General features: G+C 40.1%; 2 protein-coding genes across 9 annotated transcripts in view; both read left to right on the forward strand.

The window, feature by feature from the left end:
- The window catches only part of cers2b (ceramide synthase 2b), a 29,941-nt gene extending 26,750 nt beyond the window's left edge, over nt 1-3,191 (forward strand). For all 3 annotated transcript variants that reach the window (XM_047360408.1, XM_047360407.1, XM_047360406.1), the window contains one exon: nt 2,319-3,191. In XM_047360408.1, coding sequence (XP_047216364.1) covers nt 2,319-2,487 — 169 coding nt within the window. In that variant the 3' untranslated portion in view covers nt 2,488-3,191. The remainder of the gene's footprint in view (nt 1-2,318) is intronic.
- Nucleotides 3,192-9,393: 6,202 nt separating this feature from the next.
- On the forward strand, nt 9,394-27,295 carry arnt (aryl hydrocarbon receptor nuclear translocator). 6 transcript variants are annotated; one of them, XM_047361300.1, is made up of 21 exons: nt 9,394-9,672; nt 10,274-10,364; nt 10,463-10,501; nt 11,845-11,895; nt 12,085-12,132; nt 12,747-12,960; nt 15,105-15,318; nt 15,405-15,507; nt 15,611-15,676; nt 15,799-15,884; nt 15,981-16,057; nt 17,270-17,404; nt 17,498-17,572; nt 19,052-19,203; nt 19,408-19,527; nt 19,968-20,064; nt 22,065-22,243; nt 23,185-23,374; nt 23,500-23,674; nt 25,435-25,571; nt 25,662-27,295. In XM_047361300.1, the coding sequence occupies exons 1-21, from the start codon at nt 9,636-9,638 to the stop codon at nt 25,743-25,745; spliced, it is 2,370 nt and encodes a 789-aa protein (XP_047217256.1). In that variant the 5' UTR covers nt 9,394-9,635; the 3' UTR covers nt 25,746-27,295. The 6 variants fall into 6 exon arrangements, with proteins under 6 accessions (XP_047217256.1, XP_047217257.1, XP_047217260.1 ...); XM_047361301.1 differs by having other exon boundaries at nt 19,411-19,527; XM_047361304.1 differs by lacking the exon at nt 19,408-19,527.
- The last annotated feature ends 699 nt before the right edge of the window (nt 27,296-27,994 follow it).

Genomic DNA, 27,994 nt, shown 5'->3' on the forward strand with positions numbered 1-27,994 from the left:
TAATTTTTTGAGAAGGACTTGTAGGTAAAGTTGCTATTGCTGGCAATGCTGGGTCCATCAACTAATTGGACCTAATAGATTAAGAACAGGATGTCATAAAAGTTCACGTACATGTAAAAGTAGACAAATACTTTTGGCAGTATATTGTCTTTAGATAAATGTCCTTTAGCAAGTTACAGAGAAACAGAAGACCTTTTGTAGCCATTAACAAAGTCCTAGCATATTCCAGGCTGCATATTTTACCGTTCTTCTTCTCAGAAATGCTAGAGTTCATTTAAATCGGTTGGTTTCCAGGCACAACAAGGGTTGAGGTCAGAACCGTCTCAAAAGCTTGATGTTAGCCTTCTTATCCATTCTAAAACCAGTTTTAATTTGGGTTTGAAATCATTGAACAACCAGTCGTGTCCAAGTTAGCTGTTGATGTTAGATGAAGGTGAACAATTTAGAGATATTGCTCTATTTTTATTATTCCTCCCACTTTGTGCAAAGCACCATAATCACTGGCAGCAAAACTGACCTTCAGTTCTCTTCTAGTCTTATGACTGGCTTGAGCCTTTGTGGTTCTTGGGATGTTCCTAAAAATTGTAAACATTTCCTGAAGGTCACACTTTGGGTCAGATGGCTGAATCTTAAAAAACAACAAGCGCACCAAAAAGATAATTAACCAAAATACATGTTAAACTGGGTTTGCAAGGCTTCTAGCCTTTTTTAAATTTTGATAAGAAGAGAGTTCAAACATCCAGCCAGGATTACACTAGACCCTTGCTCATGGCCATAAGATGTGTTTGTGTCCTGCAACTCGCCAGAGAACATTTCACCAAATATAGTTGGGGTGTTGGCACATATGTAAGCCTGTTTTTATAGTTTTAAAGCTGTGCGGATTATAGAAAACATTACATTCAAACTTGTGCTTCCATAGTTTTTTGGTGATTTCACTGAAGTTGTATGTTGTCTCATCATCACACCCTGAGAAAAAGTAAAGTCCAGAACTAATGACATGAGACTAATGACACAAGATGATTGTATGTAAACATTTGACCTGCGCTGTACATATTAGCGAAGCATGCAGTATGTGGTGCATACTGCTTCCTGCATTACTGAACTGTATGAAGCTGTTGTATAAATGAGCTATAAATGGGCCCATCCAGGGTGGGATAGTGGTTTCTTTGTTGTGTCTTGCAGTTCTGTTCGACTTTCTGCAGCCAGAATGCTGTTTTTAAATCTGATGCACTTCTAAGATGGAGGTAGTCAGATTAAAATCACAAGAAAGAGCCAGGATAGAGGAAGAAGCTGAACACAACGTGCCGTCATCACTTCTCTCTTACTGCAACGTAGCCTAACCGAGTTAAAGTTCACAATGACACAGCATTATGCCTGTTACTGTAAGAGCTGCAGCCTTTTGCACTGTTGGACACAGTAAACAAGGCCAACTGTAGAATCAACGAAGTTCTGGTACAATGCAAAGTTAGGATTGGTCCATATTACATGTCACATAGCTCTGTGCAAACGTCTTAATCCACCACAATTTCTTTATAGTTTGCTTTTTAGGAGCCAGACTTTTTTGTAATTTTTGCCAGTTGTCTTGATCAGTAGTTCTTCAGGCTCTCTGATTGTCTTCCAAAGTTTACTTTGGACTTTAAAAGTTTTTTTTTCAGTTGTTTTTGTCCAGTCCTGGTGAACGTATCACTGAGTTTCTGCTTAATAAATGGGGAAAGTGATTAGGCTACCTAGAAAATTAAAAGAAATATGAATAAATATGCATAATGAATATAGGGCTGCACGGTGGCGCAGTTGGTAGCACTGTTGCCTTGCAGCAAGAAGATCCTGGGTTCGATTCCCAGCCTGGGGTCTTTCTGCATGGAGTTTGCATGTTCTCCCCGTGCATGTGTGGGTTCTCACCGGGTACTCCGGCTTCCTCCCACAGTCCAAAGACATGCCTGTTAGGTTAATTGGTCACTCTAAATTGACCTTAGGTGAATGAGTGTGTGCATGGTTGTTTGTGTGTTGCCCTGCGATGGACTGGCAACCTGTCCAGGGTGTACCCCGCCTCTCGCCCATAGACTGCTGGAGATAGGCACCAGCTCCCCCGCGACCCACTATGGAATAAGCGGTAGAAAATGACTGACTGATGAATAAATATGTAACTGACAGATTTCTACTGCCATAGAAAAAAGTATCACTTCTTTAAAAACAGATCCACACTAAAGCTGCTGGACTGTCTTGTTTTTTTCTGACTAAGCATAGCAGCCGTGAAGCATCCCTTGACTCATAACACTGTCCTAAACAATCTCCTTTTTATTTATTTTTTCTTTCCCCAGGAAAAAGTGGACGATGACCGGAGTGACAAAGAGGAAACAGACGAATCAGAGGAGGAGGAAGAAGAGGCAGAGGATAAAAAGCAACCAAAGAAAAACGGGCCCATGCAGAACGGCCACACAGTCCACAACAACAACCACGGCAAGATGGAGTGAAAGCAGACAAGTGTGAGCCGGAAGTAGAGCGAGGAGGACTCGTGAAAAATGGATGACAAAGAAGAAGCGATGGAGAGGGGGAGGGAAGGTTTTCCCTAAATGTAGAAGATTCAACACTGTTACTTTAACACAATCACACACACGCTGACTCAAACCTTTAGAGAACACGGATATCAAGATCAACACTACACTAAGTGGCACTGCTGTTGCTTTGTCACCAGAGGAATAAACGTATCGTTGTCTTCATTAAATATTTGTCCAACAAACTTTTGTTTGAGACAGGAGAGAACATGAAGAGGTTCCAGGTGTGGAGGAGAAACAGGAAGGGTGGTGCTGCTGCTTCTACTTTATCTTTCATGTTTTAACTGCGTGCCTTAGAGCCAGCCGGTAGCTGCCAAAAAGCCATTTTATGGCTTTCTGCTTTAAAACTGTGCTGCTTTGTTACATTTTTATGTCGTTTTTTTTATTCAGTTTTGTAATCACGAAGACATCAACACGAAGTGAAAACTACTTGGATAAACGTGAGATACTGGGGCATTTCTTTGTCTATGTAACAATATTTCTGTTAGCTGTTACGGCATCTTTGCACAAACATAGGAAGGAATATTTTGCAGTCAGTGCAGCCTTGTGCCATTTATGACATATTCTAGTTTCTGCTTTGAAAGAAATTGTCTCGTTTCTGTTCAGTCTTTGTCCAACAGAGCTCAGTTTGTACAATTCCTCCTTCTAGAAGTGACTTCTTATTTGTTCAAGGAAAAACTCTAGCAATAGATAGAAATGAGCGCCAAGTACAACTACTGATTGAGAAAATCCAGCTGAGTGAGTTTCTGACTCAGATGCCGCACTGCTGATGCCAGCCACTGAAAACTGATGACTCGGCGTATACTTCCTGAGGAGCGTTTCCTCTGTGGACGTATCGGAGTTTTGCAGAGTAAACGTTAATAGGCCGGATTTCTTCAGTTCAATGCCTAACACCTGAGGTTACGTTCATTAATCTGCAGGAGAAATACTGGGGTTGGACAATGAAACTGAAACACCTGTCATTTTAGTGTGGGAGGTTTCATGGCTACATTGGACCAGCCTGGTAGCCAGTCTTCATTGATTGCACATTGCACCAGTAAGAGCAGAGTGTGAAGGTTCAATTAGCAGGGTAAGAGCACAGTTTTGCTCAAAATATTGAAATACACACAACATTAAGGGTGACATACCAGAGTTCAAAAGAGGACAAATTGTTGGTGCACGTCTTGCTGGCGCATCTGTGACCAAGACAGCAAGTCTTTGTGACGTATCAAGAGCCACGGTATCCAGGGTAATGTCAGCATACCACCAAGAAGGACGAACCACATCCAACAGGATTAACTGTGGACGCAAACGGAAGCTGTCTGAAAGGGATGTTCGGGTGCTAACCCAGATTGTATCCAAAAAACATAAAACCACGGCTGCCCAAATCACGGCAGAATTAAATGTGCACCTCAACTCTCCTGTTTCCACCAGAACTGTCCATCAGGAGCTCCACAGGGTCAATATACACGGCCGGGCTGAGAAGCCCCAAAGAAGCGTACCACCCAGACTGTTGCATGCCCAGAGTGAAGCCTGGGGGTGGATCAGTGATGGTTTGGGCTGCCATATCATGGCATTCCCTTGGCCCAATACTTGTGCTGGATGGGCGCGTCACTGCCAAGGACTACCGAACCATTCTTGAGGACCATGTGCATCCAATGGTTCAAACATTGTATCCTGAAGGTGGTGCCGTGTATCAGGATGACAATGCACCAATACACACAGCAAGACTGATGAAAGATTGGTTTGATGAACATGAAAGTGAAGTTGAACATCTCCCATGGCCTGCACAGTCACCAGATCTAAATATTATTGAGCCACTTTGGGGTGTTTTGGAGGAGCGAGTCAGGAAACGTTTTCCTCCACCAGTATCACGTAGTGACCTGGACACTATCCTGCAAGAAGAATGGCTTAAAATCCCTCTGACCACTGTGCAGGACTTGTATATGTCATTCCTAAGACGAATTGATGCTGTATTGGCCGCAAAGGGAGGCCCTACACCATACTAATAAATTATTGTGGTCTAAAACCAGGTGTTTCAGTTTCATTGTCCAACCCCTGTAAAAGTATAATTATATATTATAGAGTATACAGTACAGACCAAATGTTTGGACACACCTTCTCATTGAAGGAGTTTTCTTTATTTTGATGACTATGAATATTGTAGCTTCACACTGAAGGCATCAAAACTATTAATTAACTCATGTGGAATTATATACTGAACAAAAAAGTGTGAAACAATTGAAAATATGTCTTATATTCTAGGTTCTTCAAAGTAGCCACCTTTTGCTTTGATTACTGTTCCACACTCTCTTGGCATTCTGTTGATGAGCTTCAAGAGGTAGTCACCTGAAATGGATTTCACTTCACAGGTGTGCCCTGTCAGGTTTAATAAGTGGGATTTCAAGCCTTATAAATGGGGTTGGGACCATCAGTTGTGTTGTGCAGGAGGTGGATACAGTACACAGCTGATAGTCCTACTGAACCATCAAGCGCTACAAAGAAACTGGCTCACATGAGGACCGCCCCAGGAAAGGAAGACCAAGAGTTACCTCTGCTGCGGACGATAAGTTCATCTGAGTCACCAGCCTCAGAAATCTCAGGTTAACAGCAGCTCAGATTAGAGAACAGGTCAATGCCACACAGAGTTCTAGCAGCAGACACATCTCTAGAGCAACTGTTAAGAGGAGACTGTGTGAATCAGGCCTTTATGGTAAAATAGCTGCTAGGAAACCACTGCTGAGGACAGGCAACAAGCAGAAGAGACTTGTTTGGGCTAAAGAACACAAGGAATGGACATTAGACCAGTGGAAATCTGTGCTTTGGTCTGATGAGTCCAAGTTTGAGATCTTTGGTTCCAACCACCGTGTCTTTGTGAGGCGCAGAAGAGGTGAACGGATGGACTCTGCATGCCTGGTTCCCACCGTGAAGCATGGAGGAGGAGGTGTGATGGTGTGGGGGTGCTTTGCTGGTGACACTGTTGGAGATTTATTCAAAATTGAAGGTATACTGAACCAGCATGGCTACCACAGCATCTTGCAGCGGCATGCTATTCCATCCGGTTTGCGTTTAGTTGGACCATCATTTATTTTTCAACAGGACAATGACCCCAAACACACCTCCAGGCTGTGTAAGGGCTATTTGACCAAGAAGGAGAGTGATGGGGTGCTGCGCCAGATGACCTGGCCTCCACAGTCACCAGACCTGAACCCAATCGAGATGGTTTGGGGTGAGCTGGACCGCACAGTGAAGGCAAAAGGGCCAACAAGTGCTAAGTATCTCTGGGAACTCCTTCAAGACTGTTGGAAAACCATTGCAGGTGACTACCTCTTGAAGCTCATCAACAGAATGCCAAGAGTGTGCGTAGCAGTAATCAAAGCAGAAGGTGGCTACTTTGAAGAACCTAGAATATAAGACATATTTTCAGTTGTTTCACACTTTTTTGTTCAGTATATAATTCCACATGTGTTAATTCATAGTTTTGATGCTTTCGGTGTGAAGCTACAATATTCATAGTCATGAAAATAAAGAAAACTCTTTGAATGAGAAGGTGTGTCCAAACATTTGGTCTGTACTGTAATTCCGTTTGTAAAGGGGTTTACATTTATGCCTTTATTATGTTTTTAGAACGAAATTTGTTAAACGTTCTTGAATAACGTGTTGTCATGCTTTCATGTATTTGTACGTCAAGTGCCTTATTTGTAAGAATTCTCCTGTCTTCATGTTCTCTCCTTGGTTTCTAAGGCCCAAACACATCTTCCTCCCACTCTTTCATCTGTTTTCAAACCCACTCCCATTCCACTACTAACCCCGACCAACCAGCAACATGATGCGGAAGAAACATCGGGGGCCTGATTGCAGTGTTATACTTTTTATTTTGTACTTTTCTGTTGTTCAATGATGCCTAAATGTTGTTATTAATGATAAAAAATCATGAATCACAAGGAAAACACTTTGGAATTGTTGTCTTTGTCAAAGCTGTGTCTGGAAAGAATCTACATACAACACACCGAAACAAAAAACAAAATAACCTTTAAAAGAAGGTTTTAGTAATTTTACACTTAGATTGTGTATTTCTGGCAATCTAGTGCTTTAAAATTGCGTAGAGGCATACGGTGCTGGCTACATTCATTGGCACCCCTGGTAAAGATTTGGAAATGGCGTAAAAAGCCTTAGATTTCTTCTCTCCACAGATTTTCTATCGGTCAGGGGAATGGGAAAAGCATGAAAGAAGGTTGATTTTGTATGTGCTCAAAGGTTTCTGTGCTGATTTGGTCATATGCTGTAGACCACAAACAAGGTAATAAGTGGCTTTGGAAGAAAAACAGACCCACAGCATCACAGATCCTCCACTGGTGGTGCTTTTCCACATTCATTCTTTGTATCACACCAGAACCAGTTGGAGTGGTTGTTGCAGAAAGGTTCAATCTCTGGCTCTAGTTAAAGTCCCAGTAGTGTTTAGCAAACTGTGTGTTTATTGCATATTTGTGATGGTAGGACGGATATCACAAGTGTAACATCTAGATAGTGACATCTAGGTAGTGTCTAGTGGTTAATGTAGAGGCTTGGTGCTTTTTAAGAAAGATGTCGTATTATTTTGCAAATATACTTCGATATACTAAATCCATATTCATAGCAGTTTATATTTTACAAAGCCCATAAATAGATACATGTAGAGTACAGATGTAATCTTTTAGAAATCACAATTGGATGAGATGTTTCAATGCAAAGCCATGCATTTTATAAATCAGGAACGGACCATGCCGACAGCATACAGGGAAACATAGGAAAATCAGAAGTGTAACAAAAAATACCAGATAATGGATGTTCAGCTGTCACTCGCTCTCAGTACACAGCACACTTTATCTGTGGCTACCTGCTGCAGGTGGAGAGCCAAACCCACTGCTCCCCCAGCCTCAAAACCAGTGAGTGCAGACCAGGCTTCCGCTGTCTTGAGTTTTTCTTTATTCCCCATTCCTTTGCTCATAAATTGCTTTTTAACTTCAAGAAATCCTTCCTCTTTAACCCTAATGCTCCTCGTGGGGGCAATCAGTTTGGCCTATCGCATACAACCCCAACAAATGTAATAAAAACAGAATACAATGGTTTGAAAATACTGTTCAACCTATATGCAATTAAATACACTAAAAGGACAAGATATTTATTGTTCAAACTAATGTTCAAACAAATTATTTTTGTTGCAAATATTCACTAATTTTATATTTGATCCTTGCAACGCATTCCAAGCAAGCTGGAACAGGTTGAGCAATGTGCAAAAAATACCTGTTTGGACCATTCCACAGGTGAACAGGTTAATGGGAAACAGGTGAGTTTCATGGTTGGGTATTTAAAGAGCATCACCAAAAGGCTCAGTCGTCCACAAGCAAGGATGGGGGCAAGGCATGAGCGGTTCTAGACAAGGGCCAACAGGGGCCGGTGCATCCCTGCTTATTTCAGCTACACAATGCCAAGCCACATTCTGCACATGTTCCAACAGCGTGGCTTCGTAGTAAAAGAGTGCGGATACTAGACTGGCCTGCCTGCAGAAAATGTGTGTCACATTATGAAGCTCAAAATATGACAACGGAGACCCTGGACTGTTGAGCAACTGAAGCTGTACATCAAGCAAGAACGGGAAGGAATTCCACCTACAAAGCTTCAATCAGTCCTCAGTTCCCAAACACTTATTGAGTGTTGTTACAAGGAAAGGTGATGTAACACAGTGGTAAACATGCCCCTTTCCCAGCTTTGTTGGAATGTCTTGCAAGCATCCAATTCAAAATGAGTGAATAGCTAAAAAAAAAAACAAAGTTGAGCAACATTAAATTACATATAGGTTGAACAGGATGTGTAAACCATTGTATTCTGTTTGTTACATATTTTCTGATGAATGCAATGTCTGACCTTGCAGTGAAATCAAATGGACTTTCACTAATTTCAAGTGTTTTCCTCTTTGCATAGTGAAAACAGTTATGGATAATATACAAAATATCTAACATGAATGACAGAAATACCAGAATTGCACATTTTAATTTGAAAGGGGACAAATTGTACCGAATACAAGACAGTAATACCACCTATTTTCTTCAAAATAGTTAACTCTACAGAAAGCTTGTTTTGAGATTAAAAAATGTAGTTTTAATGGATGTCAAATGGGTATTTTAGGTCAGGGAGGTGATAAGAGTAAATAACTGGCACTGATGAAATCAAATTAGTTTTGTTGCTAATATTTAACTTATTCAGTACTCCAGTAAACACAAAATCTTCCTACTATTTGTTTAATGAAAAATAATTCACTTGTTTAATGAAAAATAATTCACTTTTTGTGTGTTTTTTAACAAATAATGAAAATGTCAAAGTATTCAAACTGCAACTTAAAAGCTTAAAATGCTGAAAGTGAATAATCCCAGTTTCTGGACTAGACTTCTCTTGTTAATACTTTCGTTTAATGTGCTAAATAATATATTCTGTGTGCTTTTAGGTCTTATGTAAAATCTACAGATAAAACAGAAAACTTTCTGAGCAGCTCCTGAGTCATATCATAGAAAACACAGTAGGTAAGCTACTCACTGTGAATTTTGGCCCAGGCTTTTAGAAATCAAACACCGTGACACATACAAAACTGACGGCAGAGCTCCTCGTCCCACCGCCGCCGCCGACAGAGGGACCAGGGAGGGAAATATGAGCTTCCTAAAAACTCTACGTCACTTGCATCTTACCAACTAGTGGCCAATGAAAAGCCAGGAAAGTACTGCGTCATTAGTATCGGTCTGACTAATGTCCAATAGGAAGCGGAGAAAGAAATGCAGTTTGAGAGTTTTTCTTTGGAAACGCCATCTTACATTGAAAGGGGGGGGGGGGAGTTAAACGGGTTGATAGCACGAAGACCGGAGCAGTCACAGGGATTAATTGTTAGTTTGTTATCCTGTGTGAACATTTTCCGTCGCTCTGAGGTAGCATCAGTCATGGCCATTGGCCTTTTTAAGAAAAAGTGAGAGCGCGTCTGGAAATCTGCACTGGTCCGCCTGAAGCTAGCTTAGCCAGGGGGAGAGAGGGCGGAGAGCTTCAGGATATTTTTTCCGCTGTGAAAGAAGTTATTTGTTTATGTTGTTCAACGCGGATATGTCCTCTTCAAATCCAGGTAAGGAGAAGTCAAAGTCACGTTGAGAGTTTACCCGCATTACTTGGCAGCTGTTAATGCACTTTAATGTTATTTTCCTTCAGTGCTTGTTATGTAAACACTAATCTAAAGATAGCCTGACAGCAAATGCTACGTTAGCTTAGCATTGAAGCTAATGCTAAAGTGAGCCTAGTTGGTTGTTGCACTAGAAGTTGGCAGCTAACTGGCTTTTAATGCCTTTTAAAGTGCCTGTTGTGTCGCTGAAATTGCTACAAGGTGATTATATTTGTAAGGCTAGTAGATTAGAGACGAGAAAACAAAAATAATTCGCTTAACTGTCAAGCTGTTTTTAGTTAACTCGCTCCAGATGTTATGTTTCTGATGTTATTTGTAGCTGTAAAGCTAGCCATGTGTCATGATATCTCAGCTGTCTTAAGACTTTAATCAAGAGTAGAATTTCCTTAATTTGGATTACATTTCATGCGCCACACATATGTGGCTCAGAGTCCTTTAAGTGCAGGGTTCTGTTCGCGATCTAGTTTCCTTTCCATTGCCTTAAGCACAAAAGGAAATTACCTGTCATCTCCGCTGCCTTGAGTCTGACCGTCGCTGTTATTAATAGACTTAACAGACCACAGTCTGGGTATAGGAGCAAGTGGGACCCAGAACGGCGGGGCTGGTGCACCGAAAGGAACCAACAAAAGACGGGCCACGTAAGTCTCTTCCTAGTCATGTTCTGCAGATTCTCTAACTGGTCTCCTGATTCTCATCAGAACAAATCGAAAAGGTCCCATCTTCTGCTTTATTACAGGCAAGACTTTGATGAAGATGAAGGAAACAAGATGATGAGGTAATTTTCTCTCAATGTTTTGTCAAGTCGTTTTCACACATGAACTGTGGACCAGCATCTGGCCTGAACTGGACACAAACTAGACAACTGGATACTTTCAGATGCCTTCTCTACAGCATAGGGTGGACACAGGGTAGAAAGTATTCTGCTTCTAAGCAATCTATCAAAGCAGATAAAACTGTGACTTTTATTCTGTCAGATAGTTCAGAAACTACAGTTTAGCACCAAAAACATGCAACAGTTTGTGCCAGATTTCCAGTCGCTGGTTCTTGTAAATCTCTGACCTGCCAATACTGACTTTAGCTGATTAGGAATTTAATCAGCAGCTTTCGGAATACTTTTTTTCTGGCCTGATGAGCGGTCATTAATTAAGGTAGTTGTATTAGGATCAGATGAGAGTAAAACAGGGTTTTACTAATAGTATAACAAAGACAAAATGATCAGAGGGTTTACATTTTGAGATGTATTTTGCGTCTTATATTTTCAGTTAGCATTGTTTACCATTAGTATCTTTAAACACCAGTTTCAGTGTGTATATTTACGTGACAATATTAACCCATAGGGTTCTGGTAAATTTGCCTTTTTCCCAACTTGCGCACCCATTTTATAACGACCCATTTTGTCCCTTTCTACTTCAATTTTGTGACTGTAAACAAACCATTTTGACCCCATGTTCTTAAACTGTGGCAAATCCATTTATTTTTGGTTGTGGTTAAGTATTTTCATGAATTGTGGAGATTATAAAATGCATAGATGACGCTCAATTTAATGGATTATCTGAAAACATCCCTGATAAAATCAGAAAAGCTTTAACCAACCTCTTGCTGGTAGATATAATTTACTAAAATTTATATTAAAAGATAATTAAATTAATACACCATAGTTAAATAACAATGTACAAAACATGTTTTTAACTGGAATGAACTAGAAGTAGGTTGGGATGAAATTGAGCTATGAATGGGCAAATTTAACCCTGCCAGGCAGCAAAAGCAAGTTGTCTAACGACCGATAGTGCCTATGTGCCTCTTTCAATAGATGTTTTTTTTTTTGACAGGATGAGCAGCAGGGCATCAGCAACTAATCTGTTGTTGTATTTGGATGCTGTGTATTTTTGTTACTTGTTACTGAATTTATGGGGCACAAAATGAGAGTTTAGGATTCATGAGTCTTGGTGAGCCTGTTCAGCGATTGTTTGTCCACTGTTGACATTCCTGCTGATAGTTTTTCCAGTTCGCCTAGAAAATGTTGTGGGCACAGGGCATGAGTGAAACAGAGTTGGCTAGGTGAAATGTTTGAATTGTCTGAACTGCTGTGATAACAGTGTTTTCTTTTTTCTTTGTCAGATTTGATGATGAAACAGGAGGCTCCAACAATGAAAAAGAGCGCTTTGCCAGGTATGGGGTTAAATCGGGAGAACAGGATGTGATTGGAGGCTGTTTATGGGATTCAATAAAAACAGCCCTTACCCCCATTCTTTTTCCAACTTTTAATTTTTTTTTTCTTGTTTCTGTTAAGTGTGTTACACTTTTTATTTTGGTAGTGACCTTTGGGATGGTGTTTTAGTAGGCTGGTTTTATTTCCAGGTTTCTGGAAGAAGATCAGAGTTTTGCAGATAAGGAAAAACTAGCCAGGTATGGCATGTAGCACCAAGGAAGGTCCCCTCTCCCACTTGTATCCATATTGATATGGAATGCAATAACTAGATACTGTCCTGCGGGTATCCCAGCACGTTGTCATTTGGACAGCACAAAGTTATTAGTACAATTTTGTCTCTGCGCAGCTGTTTTTGTGCTTGTCAGAAAGGCAGCTGGTCGTTTCTCACAGCCTGTCTTTGTGTTATGTGTCACTAACCACACTGCTTTGTGTCAGTCTGGGTCTTCTTTCACTCTGGTAATCCCTTCAGCTTGAGCAACTGTTTTTTGTCCCTTTTGTCTCCCTCCCTCTCAGGACAACTGAAGGGTCTTTCTCTTGCTGCACTTGCTTTCTTTTGTCACACAATCTGGCTTTAAAAGGCCAGACATTCTTGCTTCCTCCCTTAGAAATCTTTCACACACATTTATTTATTTATTTTTTTTATGCGTCCATGACTTCTGTTATGTTCCTTCATTCCCAGCTCCTATTCCTAGTTTTCACAGTTACGTTGCGACTACAAACTCTGCTCCATATTGCCCACCTTCCCATCTGTTTTCCCCATTTCAATCGCTGCTTTTCTCTCCATTCCTACCAACCCATTTCCTCACTCCAGGGAGAATCACAGTGAGATTGAGAGGCGCAGGCGGAACAAGATGTCTGCCTACATCGGCGAACTGTCGGACATGGTGCCCTCATGCAGCGCGCTGGCTCGGAAACCAGACAAGCTAACCATCCTGCGAATGGCGGTCTCCCACATGAAGTCTCTCAGAGGAAATGCCAATACTAATGCGGATGGGTCGTACAAACCTTCGTTTCTCACTGATCAGGTATGAGAACAGAAGAAAATTGGATTATCTGATATTAAACATTGAATACTTAGTCTGCTTGAATTCAAACTGGCCCAACTTTATTAAAGCCAGTCAAGCACACTATACATATAGGTTGTCACCTGTTAACAGTGTTGTTGTTTAGTTGTAAGTCGTTGTTTAATCAAGATAAAATCAAACCCTCTAAGAACAAAATTCATCACACTTGTGCCTCCAATGACATCACAAAAGGCAGCTGATCAGAATGTGTTTCAGTATGGCTGCTAGTTTCTTCTTGGGGTTTTTTCCTCCTTATGTGCATGCTTTTTCTTCTAATTCATTCTTTAATGGCGTTTACTCGTATTTTGTGCAGCTGCAACAAAACATTTGAGACAAATGTGAGGAAACTGTATGGATTTCAATAAAATCTGGCTGCAATAAAACACATGGATCCTTTGAAGCCAAGTTGTATGAAAACATATGATTTGTTTGATTTATGCTCAAATAAGGCTACTTTTAAGTCCAGGAAGGTTTCCTGCTGAGCAGCTACATCCACTGAAAATGATCACCAGGCAGAAACCTTTGAGCCCAGTCCTTCCAGTTAGGTCGACCATGCATGCACCTGCACTACAGCCTACACCATCACTATTGTTCCAGTCCGAGGAGAGAAGTAAGAAAAACCCCAGCGCTTAGTAGCCAGAAAGAGAGAAGTGTTTGGGTAACTAAAGTGGTATAAGCTGCCTCATGCAGTGCTGCTGGACTGGAAAATCATGTAACTAATTAGTTTGATACAAACAAAATGGGATGTATGCATTTACTAATTGCTAATGTTCATGGAAACCAGTCGGAGGGAAAAAAAAGTTCAACTAGGAATATAAACAGATTCGTACCAGTTGCAAAACTCTGAAGACCATCATTGTCATCATTTGGCCTCAGCTTCTTCCTCCATGAATGTACCTATCACAGGCTGGGGTCGAGGGGGGCATTGACCTTTTTAAAAACATTGTAATTCTTACAGTGGAAATCCAAACGTAATTGCCCTCTCCCTATGTGAAGCCATTTAACATGCAGACACCACAGTCAGGCTGCAGTTCACTCGCTGAGGTCAGACCGTACAGAATAAAGATAGACTGAAAATAATGCTTTATTGAAAAAGCTGGTACATAATCTTCTCATATTGTGTATGGTGATCAGTTGTTATCTATTCATAGAGGTTTGACATCCAGTTGTTTTACTTAGTTTTCTGTTGACTAAACAAAGTATTTTCTAAAGGTGTTGGGCACCCTGAAAACATTTAAAGCACAAGAAGAAAATGTTTCTGCTGCCTTGTGACTTTTTGCGAGCCTTTTGTAACAGTCCAGTTCCTATTGACAGTTTGTATTAAATAGTCATAATATGGTAACATTGAGTAAAAATACTATGGTTTCCAGGGATCATGGCATTTACACAAACATTTGAAACAAAAAAAACTATAACAGGATCTAACTACTTTTTTAAATTTAAAACAGGAAAACAATTATTCATTCTGCTGCAAAAATAATATCTTATTGGTCATTGGTTATAATAATGTTAGCAATAAAGTAACCTGTTTACTGTTATTCCTTTTGCCATGCTGCTCTTTAAAGAGAAACAAATTGTCCATCAGTCATTAATTAGTTATTAGGTTGCCAGTTAAAGAGACTTGCTTCTCATAACTTGCCAGCTGTAGTTTCACAATTACAAGACTGATGGATAACTATTTGTTTCCAAAGCCCCGACTCAAAATGTTTCCAAACGTCCAAATTTATATTTCTTGTGAGCAAGGGAAAAAGTGTGGCGGTCTTGTGTCAGCCAGCTGACTGGCGGTGCGCAGCGGCAGGTGTGGGTGGAGCATTGGCTGTGCTGCTTTATGCTGCCTGCAGCCAGAGAAAACTCGGTTCACTCCTGCCTTTCTCTGACACCATAATAAAAAGAAATTAAACCATAGATGTGGTATGGTGAAAAATTGTTGTGGTTTTGAACTTTGTAGTTTGATCCCTGAAACTGGGCCATTCCCAGTTGAAAACAAGCACATGTTGACCTATGGATGCATCATTCAATCAATAGATCCTATACATCATAGAAAACGTATGCACTTTGTTTGCTTTTACAATTTTTCCTAGATTTGTTTTCTTGTCCATCCGCAGGAACTAAAGCACCTCATCCTGGAAGCAGCAGACGGCTTCCTGTTCGTGGTGTCATGCGAGACGGGCCGCATCGTTTACGTCTCGGACTCGGTCACACCTGTTCTCAACCAGTCGCAGTCCGAATGGCTGGGCGCCTCTCTCTACGATCAGCTCCACCCAGACGACACAGAAAAGCTAAGGGAGCAGCTCTCCACCTCAGAGAACAACAACACAGGTACAGTAAGGTGTTCGAGGTCTTTCTCTGGGAGACCAAATGTTAAAATGTTATGCTCTTGAATTTTGTCTTGTTTGCTTTTAAAGGGAGGATGTTGGATCTGAAGACGGGAACTGTGAAAAAGGAGGGTCAGCAGTCATCAGCTAGAATGACTATGGGAGCACGTCGATCGTTTATCTGTAGAATGAGGTTCGATTTGCACATTATTAATAAATCAGGCTGGTACACTCTTCACACTCACATTTTGCACAAAGCTTGATGCTCAGATATGTTCTATGTTGGGGGTTTTTAGGTGTGGCACATGCCCAGTGGAACCAATGTCCATGAACAGACTCGGCTTTCTCAGGAGTAGAAACAGGTGAGCAAACCCAAACATTTCTTGTTCGAATTACCTATAAAGAACAGCGCAGATAGCCTCCACGTTAACACGATTACATTTCAATGGTGAATGCATTGTTTGTGTTTCTGGCTTCACACCAGGAATGGTTTAGGAACGCCCAAGGAAGGGGAGCCCCAGTATGTTGTGGTCCATTGTACAGGATACATCAAATCCTGGCCGCCTGCAGGTAATACAAGTGGGGAATGTTCTGCCACATAATGTTGCTATATGGCAAATAGCACAATATTTAGTTTGTTCTCATTTGTTATTATTTGTGTTTCAGGTGTATCGTTAACAGATGATGAAGCAGACAACAATCAAGGGAGTCGCTCCTGTCTAGTTGCCATTGGTAGATTACAGGTAAGACGGATGAATTGCTCTTGTGGAGCAACATAGATGAGTGCAAACCTGTCTCTCTAAAAAGTTAGTTTTAACGCTAATATGTTACACGACATGACAGATTTGATGCAATTCATATATCAGTTCAATAAATTAGAAATATTTCAGGTAGATTAGAACAAAATTAATGTATATGGTTTAGAATTCTGTTAGTATTTTACATTATAGCTGTTTTGATGAAATAGATGTTTGCTCTGTGTGTTAAACAGTTATCAATTTTGTTTCTAAAGTTTATTTTGTGTGCTAATAGAGATTTGTAATGAGATAACCACATGAAACCAAACAAGCAGAACTGAAAATAATTCTTGCTAAGGCACATTTTTTCAAAATATCCATGTGGCTTGGTTGCTTGAAACTTCATTGTCGGGATGTCCTGATCAGAAATGTCTATCTCACCAATACCGATTAAGGTCATCTAATTTATCTCTTCGCATATACAGTCCAAGTCGAATATTTCATTAAAATCAGTATCTTGTATATTCTCCAATAAGGGATCTTTAAAATGCTGTAGAAACAGCATTTTTCCAGTACCTACTCACTGACTGATTTCCTCCTGGATCAATATTTGTTACTATTTACAGCAACAGATATTTTTGCAGTGGGAGTTTATGTGGGGATTTATGACTCAACACATACAGCTGATCACATTAAACTCATGCTTTTCTCCTCTTGATGGTGTTTTCATGCGAAGCGTCTTTATGAAGTACTCATGCCGTGCGACCCTGGTTACTTTTTCAGATTTTATGACTGGCTCAGAATGTGTCACACTAACATTTATGGCCTAAGCTAATTTGCTGTCTCTGTTGCTAGCTGGGTTTTTGTTACATAAAACAGCAAAAACAATAATAAATTACAATGTCACAGAGACAAGAATTGTGGCAGTTATTTATGACTACATAGCTGGTCGTCCTATCCATATTTATACAGGGATTTTGCAAGCCATGCATAACAAAACAGGCTGAGTTTTAAAAAATTAGCTAAAGAAATCACATCAGCATGACTTGCTGGGGTTTGGCCGACAAAACCAAATAAGCAGTACACCAACAAGTATAGAAGGTTGATTTTAGTCATGGACTCGGATATCGATCATTTAAAAAATACCTTCATCAGGAAATCCTTATTGTCTTGGGTTTCCATCTTCTGCTTTTTATCCCTTCTCCTCCATTTCTGCAGGTTACTTGTTGCCCTGGTGACACAGACCTCAACAGTATCAGCATTCCAGTAGAGTTCATCTCCCGCCACAACTGCCAGGGCATGTTCACCTTCGTAGACCACCGCTGCTTGGCCTCTACTGGCTACCAGCCCCAGGTAAACACAGCCGATCAACGCATCAGGTCCATGACAGCATCCCCAAGTTTAACTTGTTTAAGCTCATCAAGTTGGAATGTTTATATGGTGCAGGAATTACTGGGGAAGAATATTCTAGATTTTTCTCACCCTGAAGACCAGGGGTTGCTGAGAGACAGCTTCGACCAGGTACTAAAAAAAACCTTACATTTTGATTTCACTTCACTTCACTTCTTTTTTTTTTTTTTTTATCTCTTGTTCCTGTTACCACATTTGTGCACTTTAAGGGACTATATAGAGTATATGTTATAACCTTTTGCAATTAAAAAACAGTATTTGTTTACTCCCAAAGTCCTTTTTATACAATTTTAATCTGCAAAATTGGAGTTTCCATTTGAGCATTTTTACAGACTTGTATATCAGGTGCTTGTCTTATGAGATATTTCCCTTTTAATCATGGTCTGGATGTCTCGGTGTACATGAAGAAAGCTGGAAAAATAAAAGATTAGTTTAATATACAGGTTCAATTTAATATCTTTGTGACTCATATTATATAGATAAATTATACAAAGAGTGGTATATATTTTAAGCATTTATTTTTGTTGTGTTTTCTGATTTTGGCTTAAAGCTAATAAAAGCCTCATTTATTCATTTAATTTATTGATTTGTTAGCCCTTTAAAACATCCAAATAAGAAACATATAAAAATCAGAGAGAGCGACATATTTCAGTTAAAAATAAATGTGCTAAGGAACATTAAAAGCCTTTCTGAACCAATTCATCTTCAATTTGCTATTTAAAAAGTCCTGGTTTGGTGACCCTGCTTCCTTTGGACACAGAAGGTCCAAAGGAAGCAGGTTCCACCCATCCCGGTCAACCATCCCCAATGAGAAAATTGTAATATTACATAGGACCAATTAAAATATGATTTCTAAATCAGAAATGTTATGGTCTAGAGTCATGAGGAAGAATACTGATTGGACAGTTGTCCAGCTGTCAGTCATTGACCCCTCCTACAAGGAGGGCAAGCCACAAAGGCTGTCGCTAAAGAAGCTGGCTGTATTCAAGCATATGGAAATGGAAAGTTGTGTGGAAGAAAAAAACATGCATTTTTTTTTAAAGAAGGTCCACAAATTTTTGGCTGTAACGGGTGCCTTTAGAGAACTCCAAAGCTGAAACCCATTGAAGTATTTTGGGGAAAATCACAATATGTAGACTGCAGCTATAGGACATGGGACACTACTGTCTAGTTTCCTAGGATAACTCAATGTGCCTACATGGACATGCTTTTATATCAGGCTGACATTTCTTCCTTAAAAAATCCTTGGTTTTATTGTTTTTGCCGGATATTCAAATTTTCCAAGAACTGTTGAATTTTAATTTGCTATAAGCTATAATCATGAAACTGAAATTAATGCTTGAAATATATCACTGTTTGTATTGTATCTTTAGGAATTTCCCTTTTTGGATTTAATTATTGAAATTAACTTTTTGATGAAATTTTAACTTATTAAGTCAGACTAAAAACTAAAACTTAAGACTCTGCAGACTATGATACCCCAACACAAGTGATTGAATGTCTTTTTTCTTTTTCTTTTTTTAATGAGTAACTATATAATCCTACTGTTAGATGGTGTGACTGTTTGGCGCTGTGGGCTTGTGTCCTCAGGTGGTTAAGCTGAAAGGCCAGGTTCTTTCGGTCATGTTTCGGTTCCGTGCCAAAACAAGAGAATGGGTGCTGATGAGAACGAGCTCCTTTACTTTCCAGAACCCCTTCTCAGAGGAGATCGAGTACATCATCTGTACCAATGTCAATGTCAAGTGAGTAAGATGTGCTGATAGATTGCCCAACTGAATAAAGTACATAGTGAAACAATTGAAGTTATGAAATGTTAGCTCTGTTTGGATGCATATTGATGTCCCCAGTTCTTCCTAAACTTCAAACACAACCTGTTGATAAAAAACGCACGCTGATCACTCTCTCCCAACACTTCTGCTCTTCGTCCAACAATGATTGTTTGGCAGTAGAAACTCAACCCAGGACCCCCTCACTCCCATCTCCTCCCCCGGGGCTCCTATGCCCCTGGGTCAGAGCAGCCCAAAAGGCCATCCCGTTGTTCTCAGTCCAGGCCCGATGGCCACCAGGTGAGATTGGACCTGAAGAGACTATCCTCCCACCTAACGGGAGACCAAGGGGCTGCAGCTTTGTGGGAGTCTATAGCGGCTTCTAGCAGACTAAAGTGCTTCTTCTCATTTTTGGTTTCTCTTTTTCCCGTTTTGGGTGATTCCTCCTCCCTTTCTTCATTTGTGTTGAGTTTTAATAACTATTGAAAAAAAGAAGCATGTCTTATCAAGCTTTAAATGTAGTTCTCAGACAAACCTTTAACAGAAGTTGTGTAGCACGCCAGTCATTTATGTGTTTAACAGACTTCTCTTCACTTCTCCTGTGCTCCTTTATGGTGACTGGTGGCGGGTTGCAGTGTTTGGGGATTTCTCACTCATGAGTGGAGATAAGGGAAATAAAAATGAGTTTATTCTAGGCAGAGATGAATCAAAACTCTTTGTTTTGTGTTTTGCTTTTTCAGACAGTTACAACAGCAGCAGCAGCAGACTGACCTGGAGGGAGGGGGAACGAGAGATGGGATGTACAAGCAGACAGGACCAAGCACTCTCCCACCACAGGTCAGGAGCGTTTACAGTTGCAGTTCCCAACCAGAGTTTCTGCAAGACATCATCAATATGTTCCAACACTAGGTCAACTCGGTTGATAAAGTTCCTATAATATTCTGACAAAACTTAAATTATATTTAACTCAACACAGTCGCAGTCTTGAAAAAATTTGCATCTTGTTCTTACTAACGATGTTTTCATATAGAGTGGTTTACACAAATGATAGGCTAACATTAGTATTTTTGCTTTTTTGTTTTGATACGACAGAAATGTTAATGATTAGTGTTTTTTCTGCAGCTTTCTCTCTTGCACAGAGCTTTCGGGGGGATATCTGGGCACATCATTTGGTGGTTTGGAAAAATCAAAATTTTATATCTACAATTAAACAGTTGTGCAAGATGTGTAAACAAAAATAGGGCATTTCTTTTCAAAATTGGCCGTGCAACATGCAGCCGCATGGCTCGCCGGGTTGCAGCTGACCAGTCAGCACACTACTAACCGGTGTAGGGAGTTGAGGTGTCCTAGTTAAATTATCCACGTCAGGAATGTTGATGCAATGGGTTGATAACCTCTACTCTTATGTTTAAATCCTGGAACTGCTAAAAGCATTAGAAATGCTGTGTTTAACCTCAGATGTTTGATTTCATGATGTGGTGAAACTAACAGGAATATTGATAATCTTAAATTTAATATAATTATCAGGAAACCAGTGGAGTGATGTTAACTCTGGTGGTAAATGTTTTTTTTTTTTTTTTTTTTAGAATATGGGACTTCATCAGGAGTTTTTATAATAAACAGGGTCAGTGTTTGCAAATGTTATTTGGACCTAAACCTCTAGTGAGGGTTGTCACAGAGTTGAATTACTATTTGAGTAAGAGTCATGGAAAAACACTGTGCTCTGAAAAGTGACCAAGTCACAACGCAGATGATTCTGCAGACCGATAACTGAAAATGGACCCTGACACGGATGCCTCTTGTAGTCACTGTGAGCAAGCTGGTTTGAGAAGCAACAAGTTATTAAACAACAAATTAATCACATTTTGCAACAGAAGAAAAATTAAAACAGCCACCACCCTTACCTTGCAGAGCGCAACTGTTGGTTTTGCATTTTTTAAGCACATGTTAGGACTTGTGCAGTGTTGTTCTTGTGACATTATGGAGAAACATTAAGACAACTTGTCACTTTTAAGTTTCTAAACTGTTAGTTGGAAAACTGAATATTAAATGTTACTTTTAGTTGAAGATTCAGAACCTAACTACGATTTCTTATTTTATTTTACAGTTTGAAAGTTTGTCATCACACATTTAAACAAATCTAAAATCTGCTTTGTCTTTGTTTCTTAGCCAGATGTAGACCAGAGATTTAACAATCTGTTAACAAATGATTTTCAATTCAAAATATTTAAAAAATGCATTTTCAACCCTAATAGAAAATTAGCAAATATTGAAATTTGAGAATTTAGTCAGTCAGTCATTTTCTACCGCTTATTCCATAGTGGGTCACGGGGAAGCTGGTGCCTATCTCCAGCAGTCTATGGGCGAGAGACGGGGTACACCCTGGACAGGTCGCCAGTCCATCGCAGGGCAACACACAAACAACCAAGCACACACTCATTCATACACCTAAGGGCAATTTAGAGTTACCAATTAACCTAACAGGCATGTCTTTAACTGTGGGAGGAAGCCGGAGTACCCGGTGAGAACCCACACATGCACAGGGAGAACATGCAAACTCCATGCAGAAAGAGCCCCGGCCGGGACTTTCTTGCTGCAAGGCAACAGTGCTACCAACTGCGCCACCATGCAGCCATTTGAGAATTTAGTTTTTAAGTAAATGTTTTTTAATAACTCACAAAAACTATTTATATAACATTTTATTAAAGTTTCATTACAAGATTTCTTCCCTTTCATATTAAAATTTGGATTCAACCCAACAAGTCTCAGTTTTATCCTCCTTTTTCTTTTTTTTAACCCATTTTTGAGCTTTTGCGGATCTTCTGGTGCTGTTTCAGATGCCCGTGCAGCCAGTGACAGCGGCGGGACCGGACCTCAAAAGCATAGAGAAGCCAGAGCTCTATCCTCCCGTCTTCCAAGGGCCAGATCAGACCAAGGTCATGCCAGCCAACTCTGCGCCTTCCTCTCAGATTTACACCAACAACTTTTCTGCTGGTCGTTCCACTGATTCATACAGGTACAAAGTCTTTTATATAAACAAGTGTGTCCAGTGTGTGTGCTTGCACATTTTGCTCTCAACCTCCAGAAAATTAACTGGTTACCTTTTGCCTGATGGGAGCTTTGTAATCTGTAAAGTCTCAATATGCAAAATTTACTGTGAATGTGCTGCAGCGAGATTTATTAAACTGATATGTTTATTAAACTTAGCAGTTTTTGTGTCTGGACAAATTAGGCTTGGTTCTCTTTGTGTAAAATTGGCCAATTTGCAGCAAAAACTGCTATGAAATCTGTTAGTTCTGCTAGCTGTTAGTGTGCCACTGCCTATGTTGATTTAGCAGAGACTTCCAACCAAAGCAACTTAGAAGTAAGGAGCAATATGTAGTATATAGAGGACCAATCCTGCCATAATTAAAAATTCTCTATGTAGTCCTAATTATAGCAGGTTTGGTCCAGCATGCACAGACACCTCTCCAGTCAGAAGACAATAGCACAGATTAAGTGTGAGGCAGATATTGTGTTCTAGAAATGTGGGTATTAAGGACGGTAGGGTTTCTTTAAAAATGCATCTGAAAAATACAACAGAGGGTTGCCTCTGCTTTGATAGTGTTTGTTAAAACATTGTGAAACAACAGTTCACATCAAGACAGATGGATACTACTGAGAGCCGCACCAACTAGCTTTCAGGCTGATTTCTAAAGATGCTTTCTTTGAACTTACCTGCCATTATTTATTTTTACACCCCTAAAAAGTGCAAAAAAGTAGAGACTCGCCGTTCATTCAGGCCATCACTATCAGTATGGCTTTGAAAACATATTTAAGCGCATGATTTTAGGGGTTGTGTTGCTTTAAATGCCATTTTCAGCTAATCTTTAGTTTATCTTCCCAGAGACAATGATTTCCATGCTTGTCATTGAAGCCAGCTGCTAGAACTCTAAATCTCAAGGGTCTTCTTTGCAGACCAGTCGGCATGCCTCCACAGATGACACAGCCAGCGCACTCAGCAACACAGATGCTGCCTCACATGTCTCATCAGAATGGAGCTCCGCAGTCAGTTACCCCATCAAGCACTAACAGCCCCCTCCATGGAGGACCACCAGGAGAGTGGCCCGGGCCTGGACCTGCAGCCAGACCACAGTTTAATAACCAGGTAAACCAGCAGCTTCTTTTCTGCTTTGTTGGATTTGTTTAGTCTTTATTCAGAAAGAGGTTTTTGTGTTTATTTTTTGCTGGAGATCATAAGCAAACCTGACCTCTTCTTGTTTTAACCATCAGGTTGCTACCCAGGCAGCAAAGACCATGTCTCAACACTTTACTCCAATGGGAGGATTCGGAGGCGGCTCTTCTAACGCCTTCAGCCAGATGCCTACAGGCGCTGCTCCCACGCCCACCAACGGCACAAACTACCCTCAGATGAATTCTCGTGCCAGCCTCAACAACAACGGCTATGGTAGGTTTGGATACCTGCAAATAAAAGGGTTTTACTACAGTAGAACTTCTAATTACAGATAGTCTGAATGCACACATTTTACAAATATGAATGGAGATTTAATGTCCCAAACAAACATTTTACTCTGCACCCAAATGTGCAACATGTCTGGCGGCAGCATAAGCCAATCCACTGTGAGCTTCTTACTCCTCTGACTTTGTTTATCCAGTTGACTCAAAGCTACATTCTTGATCTTGTTCCTGCTGTGGCTGGCATCTGTCCAAAGAAGAAATGGTGGGGGAGGCTCTGACCTCCACCTTTGGCAGCAATTACTTCCTTTTTGAATATGATGCCACATGCTTAGCACACCATTCTTCTTTGAAAGACATCTTAAACTCCTTCAGGAAGGATGGGAGACATCTGTGCACAGCTATTTTCAGATCTCTCCAGAGACGTTCAGTCGGATTGAACTTTGGACTCTGGCGTGGCCACTCCAGGTCATTTCACAGAGTGGTTCTGAAGCCACTCCTTTACGATCTTGGCTGTGTGCTTTGGGTCACTGTCCTGCTGAAAGATGAACCGGAGCAGGTTTTCATCCAGGATGCTGCATTCATCTTTCCCTGTATCCTGACTAGTCTGCCAGTTCCTGCAGCTGAAAAAACATCCCCATAGCATGATGCCGCCACCACCATGATTCACTGTAAGGAAGGTATTGGCCTGCTGATGAGCGGTGCCTGGTTTCCTCCAAATAACATCTGGAATTCACAACATAGAGTTCAATTTTTGTCTCATAAGACCAGAGAATTTTGTTTCTCGTGGTCTTAGAGTCCATCCAGGTTCCCTGTTGGTAAATTCCAGACGGGCTGCCATATGCCTTTTATTAATGAGTTTTGTCTGGACACTCTACCATACAGGCCTGATTGGTGGATTGCCGCAGAGATGGTTGTCCTTCTGGAAGGTTCTGCTCTCTCCACAGAGGAATGCAGGAGCTCTGACAGAGTGACCATGGGGTTCTTGGTCACCTCCGTGACTAATGCCTTTCTCTCCCGATCACTCAGTTTAGATGACTGACCGGCCAGCTCTAGGAAGAGTCCTGGTGATTCCAGACTTCTTCCGTTTTACGAATGATGGAGGCCACTGTGCTCATTGGGACCTCCAAAGGAGCAGAAATATTTCTGTATTCTTCCCTAGATTTTTGCCTCAAAACAATCCTGTCCCACAGGTCTACAGACAATTCCTTTGACTTCATGCTTGGTTTTTGCGCTCTGACATGCAACTGTGGGAACTCATATGGACAGGTGTGTGCCTGATCATGTCCAATCAAGGCCAAGGATCCTCAGGGAAAACAGTATGCACATCAGCTTAAATTTGAGCTTCATGGCAAAGGCTGTGAATATTTACTTAAATGTAAACCAAACTTTATTTCCCCATATATTCAAAATGAGGTATTGTATGTAGAGGAAAGAGATTAATTTGATACCATTTGGAATAAGGCTGTAACATAACTAAATGTTGAAAAAGTGCAGCGCTGGGAATACTTTTCAGATGCACTATAACATAAATTATGTCCCCTCTATCCCACGATAAGACTGACTTACAAATGTGCTTTGAAAAGCTTTCTGGCAACGTGTCGAAACATCAACAGTAACCAAAAGCTTTGCAAGATTGAAATTAAGTAGAGGAAGATGGTCTGTACATTTAACCCCTAACCCTCAATAGTTTATGTTTTGTGCACCAGTGTGTGACTCTGTCCAGTCTTACCAGTCTGTTCTCTGTCTTAGATGGTTCCCAGTCTGGAGCCCAGTTCCCATCTCGTGCAGCAGAGGCGGTGTGGCCTCAGTGGCAGGGACAACAGCATGCTCAGAGCAATGCAGAGCAGCATCCCAACGCTCAGGGCAACCAGCAGGACATGTTTCCTGTGAGTGATGGGAGCTTTTCATATCCCAAGCTACAAATGTCCCGCTCTTCTGCTGTCATTTTAAATAGTTTCGTTCTTTTGTTTTCTTAGGATGTGTTGTCTCTGCTAGACCAGCCTGCCAACTTCAGCAGTGACGACTTTGATATTCCCATCTACCCGCCGTATAACGACTGACATGCTCTGCAACTCCTCCAATCTTTCTCCCCCGGGTGAATCTTTCCTTCGGATCCTCTGCTCATGAACTCTTCCTCCTCTTGATAGTGGCAGTCTTCCCTTATTTTCTGTGGCCTCAGCTGTAAGTCAGTTAAAGATGAAGGGATATTTTACTGCACCTAAATAAAGTAGAAAGTGAAAGAATGAACTTATAACAAAACATAAATATTCCCAAAATATTCCAGTCATTTTAAGAGATTGCTCCAGCTAGCACTACCCAAAGCTCCTTACCGGTGTTGTAGATATGTGATATCAGTATGTATGAATATATAGATATTTTAAAACGCACAATCGCACGAGCACACTGGAATGGACTTGATGGAAAAACACATGCACACACAGAAAATGGCCTTTTGTTGTAGTATGTCTGTGGTTTTTCTCAGGATTAATAGAATATTTTCCTATTTTAGTCCTTAGCAGGTATACTAATTATTTCACACAATGATTAAAGATCTTGGGAAATAGCAGGGATATAAATGTTCATTTAATTCAGTTATTTTTTTTTAATTATTTGCATGATTTTATGGAGTTTTATGTAGACATGGTTGGCTTCATCTATGAAAGTTTGTTCTTTGCTCATCGAGTTATGGACTTCGACAAGAACACATGGATGGTTACATACTTTTTATTCAGCCTCTCTGCTGGTAACATGCTTTTTTCCCCCATCTTTGCTTACAGATGCATATATACAGTGTACATGTGTGTGTTTGTGAGATTTATGCACTCAGTATAATTAACAAAAGGTTGTGGGGTATCTACCTTGCTTCATTTACCCTGTATTTGTGGGGTTTTTTTTGTATTCCTTTTTGTAAAAGAAATGTAAATGTATAGAAAAAAAATAATCAGCAGCAATAATTGAAAAACAGCAATTATGTACCTTTAAAGCCATTTTTACCATTCAGTTTATTTTAATGTTTTAAAATGCAGAGATGTGATTGTAATCTTCTGGTTTTAATTATACATCCTGAGTATTTTATTGAGCTATTCCCTGCTTCTTTCTCGTTGGTATTTTACGGTCAGATGAGGGTATTCCTGAATTGAAAGCAAGTGGACCTACGTGTGAGAATGTACAAACAGGTTATTTTTTTTCTGGCTCAGTGGGGTTTTTCCTCTTTTTCGTGATGTTTATGTGAGGACTCAGTTTTTGCCAACAAGATTTGTTCTGGACAGCTTTCAGAGGAGCAACGTGAAATAAAACATTTTCATTTTTAGTGTGTTGAATTTATGGTTGACTTTTTTTCTTGTCTGTATGGAACATTCACACACTTTTGAAAGCAGATTGTGTAATTGCAGTGTAGATAATTGTGTGTTTTCTGATCTTCCAGAGGATGGCATGTTGGTGATTGTGTTCTTTGATGTTTTTTTGTTAAAAGCAACTGATTGCCCTGTATCCAGGTTTATTTTTCACTCTTAGAAATACAAATATATAAATATACTGTATATGTTTATGAAATTTTAAGAGAAATATTTGTTTTTCTTTTGTAATAAATCGTTATATTGTCAAGATTGAAGGGTTTGGGTGGTGATGTTCTTTTTTTGTTATTTGACCAGGATATTCTCACAAAATGCAATTATCATGTTCTGATAAAATGCATCAATCACAAAATTTCTTAAAGCAGATTTTTATATTGAAAAATTCATATTCAAGGTAATTCCTTTACAGGGAAATAAAATTTACATTAAAAACAAATGGATTAAGAGTAATACAAAAATTTGTCATAAAAAGCTAATTTAAAATAAGTAAGACATAGAAATGAATTGATGAATCGCTTTGTCCTTTATTGAAAAGCTACAGTAAACACTGCATTTGATCTCAAAGGAAACAACATTTTCTGCACATCTCAGGTTTTCAGGGAGTCTGTTCCAGAGCCGGGGAGCGTAGGTTAGTTTTGGTTCTAGGAACAATTCGCAATCTAATCCGTGATGACCTGAAGCATCCAGATGGTTGATCCCTGATAAGTAACAAGTATTTGGACTGGAGACCAGTTCCTTAAAAGCCAATATTAAACTACTCACAAAAAGTTAGGGATATTTGACTTTCAGGTGAAATTTCAGAATTAACATACAATGCACAATATCCTTTAAAGGTGACCTTCATATGACCTTTTCAAAACTTTTGAATGCACGCGTCCAACTGTTCAATTTTCCGTACTTTTTTGCTCAACTTGCTGTTCATTACCAAGGAGTTTAACGGCAAAATTCACAACAAG

The sequence above is a fragment of the Girardinichthys multiradiatus genome, chromosome 3 (genome assembly GCF_021462225.1).
Source record: "Girardinichthys multiradiatus isolate DD_20200921_A chromosome 3, DD_fGirMul_XY1, whole genome shotgun sequence".
NCBI lineage: Eukaryota > Metazoa > Chordata > Actinopteri > Cyprinodontiformes > Goodeidae > Girardinichthys > Girardinichthys multiradiatus.

Coding starts and splice junctions, on each gene's coding strand:
- arnt (XM_047361300.1), top strand. CDS start 9,636: ATGTTGTTCAACGCGGATATGTCCTCTTCAAATCCAG. Junction 15,319..15,404: donor CTCAGAGAACAACAACACAG/GTACAGTAAGGT, acceptor TTGCTTTTAAAG/GGAGGATGTTGGATCTGAAG. Junction 20,065..22,064: donor CAAGCACTCTCCCACCACAG/GTCAGGAGCGTT, acceptor GTGCTGTTTCAG/ATGCCCGTGCAGCCAGTGAC.